The following is a 10,419-nucleotide window of genomic DNA, read 5'->3' on the forward strand; positions in this document are numbered from 1 at the left end:
AACCCCCCATGAGTCCTTGTGGTCATTTGTGCTCCATTGATTTTTTTTTTTTTTTTGTGGCTAAGATTTAATTGTGTTAATATTATGTTTTATTTACCGATTAAGGGCAAAGGGTAGGGATGAAACTGTGATACTAAGTTAGAAATCATATTTCTGTAAATATAATTTTAATTTAGGTTATTAAACCGTAAATCAATTACTCACCGAAAACTGCACGTTAATAGTCTCCAGTAACAGACCTTCCACCCCCGTTGTCGATGGCCGGTGTTGAGACGTTACACAGTGAACCGCGTCTACCATTGGTTGCTTCTCTGGCGACAGGTAATTTATTCCAGCAATTAGTGTTAGGGTCGTTGTTCACTTCTCGTGATGTCTATGTTGTCTACCTTGCAGTTCTCTGTGATTGGGTCCCATATGGATTTATGGTGTGTGGTGTTGAATAGTTTTTCGCGTGTGAATGGTTGGTTGTGGGTAGTTATGACTCTAATTTTCTGTGGAGCCATGGTTTGTGCGAGTGCCCGGTGTACTGTGCGGAATGGTAGAGCTATCTATGTCGCCATGGTTGGGTTTGCCGTTGTCGCACATTTCCATTTGAGTAGGGGGCACTGTAGTGTGGGTGACTATATTAGAATGAATTCTGTAGAGTCCAAGGGGGTGGTACTATTGTGGGGATTGAGCGTTCTGAAGTTCAAGAGGTTGTACGGTCTCTAAGCCTATGGTTCCACCACTTCCCCCATTACTAATCAACTACTACACCTTATTATTCACACTTTGGAGTTCCATAGGCCGTAATGAGCAACAGTTAGCAATAAACGTGCAGGATGTGGCCTTACTAGTAGCAACATGGAGGTGTTGGCAGTAGGATTAGTGACAAAAATGGTAATGACTTTTCTTTTTAGCCAGGGGGAAGAGGGTGTTGTTCAAGAAGGTTTTTTTTGGATTTTAATTGGTAATAGTAGTGATAGATAACCGTAGTGATGATATCACAATAAAGGTGATGAATGATGGAAACAGTTTAAGAATAATTCGAACCAATTTTGATACATTTCCAATTGTTAGTGAATCCCTACATAATAATGTATTAAAATGAGCAAACAGCTTCCAAATGAACAAAAGAATTTGGGTTAGTGTGTGGATAAAAAAACTTGCCACTGTATCCCCTTCTGTTAATCTCAAACTATTTTTATGCTAAATTTTGAATGAATGCTACTTTAATGGTGGTGGGGTTGGGTGGTTGTTTATTTTAAATATCATAAATGAACTAAACCATCCGGTGGGAAACAAATATATGGGTCGTGTATTTCATTTTGTTAATCTCAGAACATTTGTATTTCAAATTGGGTGTTTGTTTACTTCAAATTGCATAGATGAAGTCAACTACCCAGTGGGGAACAAATATGTTGGTGGTGTCTTTTCTTTTGTTAATCTCAGGCTATTTCTATGCTAAATTTGGAATGAATGTTATTTTAATGGGGGTGGGTTTAGGTGGTTGTTTATTTTAAATTGCATAGATGAATTCAACTAAGCAGTATGAAACAAATATATGGGTGGTGTATTCCTTTTTGTTAATATCAGACTATTTGTATGCTAAATTTCATATGAATGCTAGTTCAATGGCGGCGGAGTTGGGTGTTTCTTTATTTTAAATTGCATAGATGAACTCTACTATCCAGTGGGAAACAAATATATGGATGTAGTTATAGTATGTGTTCTGTAGCAGTAGTCGTTGATAGGCTTAACACCTATGTCATGGCGATGTGTTTATTTTATTTAATACTATAGCATTAATGTTTGGTGAATTTGCATCCTACTGACTACATATTAATAAATTCTTTGTGTGGTAAATAGTGGGTTTAGTCGTTCATTAATCGTGGTTAAGTCCCCTCAGTATTACATCGTAGTGGCGTATAAGTGTTTTAGCGGTTGTATCAGTGGGGTGTGCTTTGTAGTCATGGGAACTGTGCTATGTACACTGGTTTGCTGTGCTAGCGTTTTTACGCCCAGATTCACCGCCACTGATCTACTCTGTTGGTGGAGTTATACGCCTGTGTGCAAGGTGGTGTTTTTTACTGTGCTAGGGGTCTGTATTAGCCTATTGTGCAACGTGAGTGATTCTTTTGTGCTACACGTTGCGACCCGCCTACCCCCACTATATAGGTCCAAGGGTTCTCGCCATACAGTTTGTGTGTGTTAGTCATTGGCTTTTTAGCACTATGTTTTACCAGTAAATATGCATGCAATGAACTTGGAGTAATTTCAAACTTCTTGGAAGTCAATTTAGGAAGCCCGAATAATAGTCTCATATAGCCTCGAACAAAGTCATAGTATGTGAGGGTGGTGTGTGGGCGTAAATGCGGCAAAGATGGGTTTTTTTTTTCTTCGCAGTACATATGGATAATGCAATCACAATTTGGTGTTAGGAGTATCACTACCATCATGAGTTTTTATAAATACGCATATGTATAACAGAACTGTGCACAGACACATAGCGCTCTATGCAAATAGGCTTTAATACCACCCACGCTATTGTGGGTTAATAGTCATTGCAATAGATACGGAATTTTGTGCGTTACAAAAAGACTAATGAACAAAATGGTAAGCATTGATTGAATTACTGGTGCATTTTTCCACACCATCCTTTTTTATTGTCCTGTGCATCTATATATACATATGACTCGTAATTCTTGCGTTAGCGAAACTTTTTACAAGTGAATGATCTTCTATGGTGCGACACATATATAGTGTGTTTCTCAATATGACTGTACTGGTATATTTATTTAATTTGTTAACTGTATGCTTTTCCTACCACCCCATAGACAGTAAGGGGATATGATTATTGTTGAATCCCCCTAAGCCGATGGGGGTGGTTTGTAATTTGTTTTTTCTTTTTTTGTTTTTTTTTTAGTTAGGTGTCATTTCCATTTTTGTAATGGTGGTAAATTGTGTTATGAAGGACCTTCGAGACTGTGTAATGCCAGTGTGCGGTCATGTGTGTTACTAATTTGTTTTATCTGTACGGGTCCGTTGGAGTCGGTTCCTTAGTGTTATGTTGGTTGGTGTCATAATGTGTTTTATATGATGTTGCAGGTAGCATGGATGCTTTGTCCACCCAAACTGAATGCACTGTCACCTACAGCTCCAATAACACCAAGTTCTGGGCTCCGAACTGTGACGCCTCAATATCACCATACCTCGGCCAGGCGTTTGGTACAGTGGAACAGGGTGAGCTGTTTTACTTTGAGTATGCTAGAGCGGTAGGGTTTGATGTTCACCTGGTGTGTTCAAGACAGGGGTTTAACAAATCCTTCGTGCCCAGTGTGTTGAATCGGAGGGGGGTAATGGTGTAACAACTAGTGGATCACGTCGTAGGACTTCAAATCGGGTTGGTTGCCCAGCTCGGGTAGTGCTTAAACGGGGGAATGCAGGAGGGTTCATTGTGCACATATTAGAAATCAGCCACACACACCCTCTGTACAGCGACGCGTCACGACCTTTTATGCGAGGGAACCGTAACATGGATGCTACCCACTAGAACTTTGTTGCTAGTTGTGCTAAAGCGAACATTGGGCCTTCTAAATCATTCAACTTGTACAGAGAGTTCGTTGGTGATTTCAGGAATATTGGGGCAACGCGTAATGATTTTCGGAACATGAAACGAGATTTGCTTGCATTAATTAAGGGGGCGGATGCACAAATGGTTATTGCTAAATTTCGTGGGAGACAGGAACGATGTCGAGAGTTTTTCTACGACAACACCGTAGATGCGGGAGAGAAACTTTGTAGGTTATTTTGGACAGATCGCTTTGCACGCGAGAGTTACGCTCTTTTTGGGGATGTTATGTCGTTTGATGCCACCTATAACACTAATAAGTGAGTAATTTTTAGTAAACGTTAATAGCATTAGTGCGCTTTTATTGTTTAACTTCCTAGATTTAATTTGAAACTGTGTACGGTACTATTCATACCCAGGAGCGCTGTGTTTTATTGTTTAACACTGTTACTGTATGTGTGCAGGTATAAATTGGTGTTTATCCCGTTTACTGGAATTTACAACCATAAGAGATGTGTGGTGTTCGGTGCTGGGTTGCTTGCTAACGAAGATGAGGCGTCCTATGTTTAGTTGTTAGAGACTTTCAAGCGTGCCATGGGGCGTGAGCCTACATGCACAGTTACAGACCAGGAGCTTGCTATGAGAAAAGCTATGCCACAAGTTATGGAGCATACACAACACAGATTTTGCATGTGGCATATAATGACAAAGGTCGTTGAGAAAGTTGGGCCAGTACTCACCAAGGATCATGAGTTCCTGCGTAGTTTGAATGCGGTTGTATGGGATGAACGCATAACAAGTGAGCAGTTTGAGCTTCGGTGGCATGCTGTTATGGAACGATTCGGGCTTCTAAACCATGTTTGGTTTAACCAACTGTTTGAATTGCGCTCAATGTGGATCCCTGCTTTTTTCTGGGATGTATGTATGGGAGGTTTGTTGCGCACCACTTCTCGGTCTGAAGCCATCAACAGTGTTTTTGGGAGTTGCACCAACCAGCACTCTAGTTTGGTTGAGTTTTTATGCCATTATGACGGTGCAATGGACGCGCAACGTTATGAGCAAGCGAAGCTAAACACGACATGTGAAGGCAACCTGCCTCAGATGATAACACCCTTGCCAATAGAGCGACACGTCGTTGCCATATATACGATACAAGTGTTTTATGAGATTCAAAATGAGATTAGTCGCGCTTGTTTTTCTTGTCGTGTGATGAGCGTCGACCGTTCTGTGGTAGTTTGCCAGTATGTTATACAGGACGTTTGCGGTAATGAGTCCCAGGTGGAGTACAATAGTGCCGAGACTACTATCAAGTGCACGTGTAAAATGTTTGAAAAGGTAGGGCTTCTGTGCAGACACGGTTTTGTTGCTTTGAAAGATGCTGGCATGGAAGTAATCCCCTCAACGTACGTGCTTGGACGTTGGACAGGCGCTGCTTGTGTGCATCCGATACGCGGAGATGTTAATCAGGGTAACAATGGCGTCAATAGCCATATGGCCCCGTATCACAAATTGTGGGTGGATTTCCACGCCTGTCTAGCCCTAGCAGGTGAGGACCGGGACCGGATGGTAATTGTTGGTAATGCAGTACAGTCATTAAAAGAGACTTTGAGTGTGGAAGTTAATAGTGCCCCCGTGCGTCGTGGAAAGCGTTCAGTTATTGAGAACTTTTGTGGTAGTGGGGTGGCAGAACCCGTAGTCATCCATTCCCCAGTGGTAGCCCGTAACAAGGGTTGACGGAAGCGTTTAAAAGGAGCTCGTAAAATTGCAGTGGCTTTGAAGAAAAAAGGAGAACGGACATGCGCCACCTACGGATTGGCAAACGGGCATGACAGTCGCAACTGTGAGCTACGGGAGAAAAACCCCGAGTTGGAGGGTTGGTGTTAGTACTGCAAGTAGTTATGTGGGTTTTCCTTTCTCTGCTATCATAAATAATAGATTAGTAGTGGTTATGATACAGTTTTAATTCTACAGTATTTAATAATACATTATTGGTATTCGCCTTGAATTTGGTACTCATACACAGCTTTCTGTGTGAGCGTATTCATTTGTTTTAGTTGTGCTACATCACTTTGCGCCGGACTAGGTAGTGAGTTTGGGCATTGGAGTGCAATTCCATATGGGAGCGGTGGCGTGCACAATATCTCCATTCGGGTGGTGGGTAGTTTATCTACGGATTTAATGTTACAGTTGATTAGTAATCTGTTTGTCTCATTCTCTGTGGTATTATCTATTGTGATTAAATTCCTTTGTTTGACAACTACGCATAGCGAAAACAATTGGCCTCGAACCCGCTGTTAGTGGGGAGTAGGGAGTGGGGCATAGCTGCACAGTTGTGGTACTATTAGTATGTTTATGTAGGCGCACAGGGGTTATGGAATATGTGTTTGTGCCTACGTTAGGCAGTTACCTCTAGTATACGCGTACGAATTTCCCACAGTTGCAAAGCTATGAACAGACTCGCGATTTCTGATCCCCCCAGCTAGGGGTTCAACTAGTTTTCCTGCCACGCGCATACTTATTAAATAAAAGCAACATACTAAAACTCGACAACACTAAGTATCCCACATTTGCCTGCACGCCTAGAGAATACCACATCAAAAACTACGAGTATCATGTTTGTTCGGGGTGCTACGCTCGTGGATTATTACAATACTAAACTGACATAACTGTCTTAGCAACACACAACGCACTTTAATTAAACGTTATTTGTGTGTTCCTTGCGAGCCAATTTGCAAAGTTGAGCGCATGCTTGATGTTGCTATTCTGGTGAATGTTGATGTCACTCATCAGAATTTCCGTCATAATGTACTCGCGCAGAACACGTAGTTGCCTGTAGTCCCCTCGCTGCAATCCTACATTCCAGTTTGTGACCCATTGCCCACAGTACGACTCCATGTGGCGCATAGTATATACGACTGAGTCAACTTCGTTTTTAGCAACGCGCCACGGCATTTGCATCCTTTTCAGTTTGACATCCCTGATCTTTGCTCCTAATTCGATCAGGAGTTTATCATCCAAGAAGTTAGAAAGTAGATCTACCTGCCAAATGTGCGCACCCCGATCCATGTTAGCGTGTCTAATGAAGAAAGGAAACGTGGGTACACGATGTAATGAGGGTGAAGTGTGCATGTTTTACTTACCAATTGGGCAGGAGTTTGGCCATACATCTCGCCTTTCTTTTTAGCAGCCGATGAGCTATAAATAATGTCTACTTTTTTGGCAACCGTGTCCACACTAATCATGTAGAAATGCCCCAATTGCAGAATTGGGAAAATATACTGCGACATCAAGAAACAATTATCATTCGAGGGACTGTTCCAGACAAGAGGGTGTTAACAACGATGTAGTAGATGTGTAGAGGCACTTACCATGTGAATCCCACGCCAAGTCTCATGGGGTGAGTTGTTGAAGTCCGCTTCAAGGTTTTAGGTGAACCACCCCAGGCAGAGAGACCGGAGAGCTGTGTGGTTGACTGCCGATTGCAGCTGCGTTGGTCGTGCACAAACAATGTTAGGCAATGGCATAGTTACGTTTCGTAGTTGAGATATATAGTCAAGAAGAACATACCGCTATTTTGGTGGACGCAAAAAATCTGTTAGGGGCACCAGCGCCTTTGGTAAGCTCTCGGTAGTTTAGCACGCACGCCCAAGCGTCCACTACTCTATACGCAACCTTGGACCCCTCCTGCAAAGTAGCAACGCCCCCCATGTTGCCTTGTAGTCCTTATAGCGGAATAACTCATCATCCCTGCATCATAGAGTAGTTGGCTAATGTGAAATGCGTTTCAAGCCCAACGCGTATAAATAGGGAAGTTTATGCAAATTGTTTACCTGTTGTCCTTGACGTTGTCGACAACCCAGCGGTACACATAAGTCTGATTGGGTACAGTCCACGTAGGGCAGCCCCCCACCTGGCCGACATGGTGTAAAAGCTTCGTGACCACTGGAGTCGGAGGATGCTTTCCCTCTCGCAATGGTTTTAGTAGTTTTAGCGGTGCACGACCCGTGCAATAACTGGTAGTTGACGTTAGTGGTCTTGGGACCGGGACCACGACCTGCAAAACGAGTGTTAGTAGCAACTTCAATACACTGGGTGTTCCCAGCGTATCCATCCATACAGTTTTGAATACCTGTGGGGTGGTGGTTACCCCCTCGTCAGGAACAGAGAGGTGTGACAGGGAAGGTGTACCACCAGGGCTTGTTTGTGCAGATGGTTTGACGGTGTTGTGTTTGGCCGCCGACCGTGTTGTAATTACCTGTGTAATAAGCATGAGCTATAGATTAGCGAAAGTGTGGATCAAGGATAAACATGCGTTATGAATACATATTGTAATGAATACTAGGCATTACGAAAACATGTTTTACTGTTTTTTTAATGAATACACTTCTGTTTATCACATGGTACCCCAAATGACCAAAACACCCTACCGTAGTCGTTGCATTGCTTATTGAGGGACGCTGTTCAGAAGTACCAAAGGGTGTCCTCTGGCGCACGGGTGAGTTGCCAGCACCCTGTGTTAGCCCTAAGCTAAATGATGGCACATCAAAGATGTCATCCCGGTCGTGAACTGCATTCTCCATCTCTTCGACCGTGGCAATATGGTGTGTAAGCTTGGTGACAACTGGAGTTGGGGGATGATTAGCTTCCTGAGGTGTTTTGAGCGCTTTCAGCGGGGCACTACCCGTGAGGTGTGTAGTAGTAGACGTGGGTACTTCTATCACCGAGGAAAGAACCTGCAGAACAATCATTAAGAGCATCTTGAATACAACAAGTGTTTGCAGAGTAATGATCCATACAGTGTTGAATACCTAGGGCGCGGTTATAACACAATCATCACGAACAGGGTGGTGTGTCCGGCTATGTAGAGCACTCGAACTTGGCTGTGCAGATGGGTTAGCGCTGAAGTCTTTGGTTGCCGACCGTGTTCTAATTACCTGTACAATAAGCATGGGCAAAGGATTAGTGTTAGTGATTAACTAGGTTGGTAGGCCATGAGCAATGCATATTGTAATGAAGACACATACTAGAACCACGAATGGTATAGCATACAGTGTTAAAGTACCATACTTACCGCGGCACGCTCAACACAAGGAGCAATGTGGGTTGTCTAGTGCACATGTGAAGAACCCGCACCGTGATCGCCCCCCAAGGTAAATGACGTCCCATTCGAGAGGGCATTCCGCTCGTGAACCGCACGCTCTATCTCCTCCACCGCATTCAAGAAGTCTGGGTTGGAGTAGAAGTCGTCATCGGGTTGGGCCCCGTTGGTGCAGAGAGATGGTGGTGGCACATGGGCATGCACGCCTGGGGTAGGGTGTATCCCAATTAGGGATCTAGCAGTGTCCCAGAGCTTGGTGTTATCATCAGATTTGTCCGTCGTCATTTCAGCTTCACGTAGTAACTGTACAAGTTCTTGGATACCTGCTGCAACTGTACGTGCTTTGTCGGTCACTCGTATCCTAATATCCTGAGACAAGGCGCGAGAATTTGGTTAGTAGTAAATTTCCTTGTACATAGTTTGAGAAACGTCAAAAGTGGCCGGTGATATATATGTGCACAGACTACGAGAAAGGAGGGTGGGGAAAAAATGCATAAGTAATTCAATCAACATACACGACCAGACAAACAACGACTATGCACCCCATACTCAACCACCAATATAAACCTGATAATGATGTTACCTTTTTCATCGGACGCATCAGCTCCACAATCGGTCCACGACCAAACCCTCCCGACGTGATCTCCATTTGTTCCCTCTGTTTCAGTAATTCGGATTCCCACCCCACGAAAGACGGCAGGGTGCGTGGGACAGTGCATACACCAGCCCGAACACGATCTACATAGAGTACCTACATGGAATAAATCACAATGTGATTAGTAGCAAACACGCGTATGTGACATGATTAAAACCCACTCAGTGGCGAAAATGTTTTCGATATAGCATCGTGGGTACGTACCATTAAAAACACCAAGGGGCCAGTGAACCTCTGGGTTTCCCCAGCCTTCCACGCCCGTTGAGTTGAGATTAGGGAATGGATGACATAGCGACACCAATTTAGATTCCCGATTTGTAGTGTATCGTCAAGGTTAGGAAGCACATGTTGGTACACATAACCGTTCTGCATAATTCGCACAACAGTACTAACCACAAGTATGGCGTAGTTCCGTATAAAGCAATCCCCACCATCCGGATATTTTTGTAGCTTTAAGGCGACCTCTGAAGGAGTGATTGAGTAGTCCGCTTTTTCGAATGATTCACGCCAACTATTTAAGATGACACTCTTCTCGTGTTTCGCGCGATCTGTGATAACTTTAGGCCCCCGTGGCAACCCCAAAACTGCCTCTATAGCTTCCTCATCCACCTCAATTGCTTGCCCATTCGTCAACTTCAATGACATTGATTGGAGGTCCAAATTTGAGAGTAGCCAATAGCCAAGGCGCAATGGGGTGTCTGTGATCTGGAAATTGAGCATCGCTCCAAACCCCATGGCTATGACCGTGCGTCGCTGGCCGGCTGTTAACAACTTATTGGCGTCCACGAGTACCTTACCCATTGCACGAGTATGCATGCTAGGAAAGGTGACCGCCTGTTCCGAGTCCTGTGCATTACCAGAAGAAGAGCCCATGGGGAGAGTGGCTACCGGGGCAGAACTAGCGGGTAAGGTCTTCCACGCTTTTGATCCTGAACACATGGGAGTATAAGGGTTAAACCTACGACCAATGTACAGACCAAGAATCAAAAACTGTAATTACTCATTGGTTGCACACACAAACCACCATGAATGCACATTACCACACAAAGAGAGTAATTGGATCATCAGGAATGCATTTGCCCCTCATCGAAAAGAACAAGAGAATTCCTACATTTG

The 10,419-nt window shown here is 43.7% G+C and overlaps 2 protein-coding genes across 2 annotated transcripts; one reads left to right on the forward strand and one right to left on the reverse strand.

Annotated features, from left to right (window-relative positions):
- The first annotated feature begins 4,144 nt into the window (after positions 1-4,144).
- LOC116015969 (protein FAR-RED ELONGATED HYPOCOTYL 3-like) lies at positions 4,145-5,284 on the forward strand. The gene has a single exon (XM_031256136.1). The coding sequence runs from the start codon at positions 4,145-4,147 to the stop codon at positions 5,282-5,284; it is 1,140 nt and encodes a 379-aa protein (XP_031111996.1).
- Positions 5,285-7,005: 1,721 nt separating this feature from the next.
- On the reverse strand, positions 7,006-9,340 carry LOC116014752. The gene is made up of 5 exons (XM_031254700.1): positions 9,232-9,340; positions 8,622-9,017; positions 7,978-8,484; positions 7,381-7,805; positions 7,006-7,297 (listed from the first exon to the last, which is right to left on the reverse strand). The coding sequence occupies exons 3-5, from the start codon at positions 8,305-8,307 to the stop codon at positions 7,207-7,209; spliced, it is 846 nt and encodes a 281-aa protein (XP_031110560.1). The 5' UTR covers positions 8,308-8,484; positions 8,622-9,017; positions 9,232-9,340; the 3' UTR covers positions 7,006-7,206.
- Between the last annotated feature and the right edge of the window lie 1,079 nt (positions 9,341-10,419).

This window comes from Ipomoea triloba, chromosome 4 (assembly GCF_003576645.1).
Source record: "Ipomoea triloba cultivar NCNSP0323 chromosome 4, ASM357664v1".
Lineage (NCBI taxonomy): Eukaryota > Viridiplantae > Streptophyta > Magnoliopsida > Solanales > Convolvulaceae > Ipomoea > Ipomoea triloba.

What these genes read in the sequence shown, in the direction of transcription:
- LOC116014752 (XM_031254700.1), bottom strand. Translation starts at nt 8,307, where the DNA reads ATGCTCTTAATGATTGTTCTGCAGGTTCTTTCCTCGGTGATAGAAGTA. An exon ending in TAAGCAATGCAACGACTACG is followed by an intron (nt 7,806 to 7,977) that starts GTAGGGTGTTTT and finishes CTTATTACACAG; the next exon opens with GTAATTACAACACGGTCGGC. An exon ending in GACAACGTCAAGGACAACAG is followed by an intron (nt 7,298 to 7,380) that starts GTAAACAATTTG and finishes TCTATGATGCAG; the next exon opens with GGATGATGAGTTATTCCGCT.
- LOC116015969 (XM_031256136.1), top strand. Translation starts at nt 4,145, where the DNA reads ATGGGGCGTGAGCCTACATGCACAGTTACAGACCAGGAGCTTGCTATG.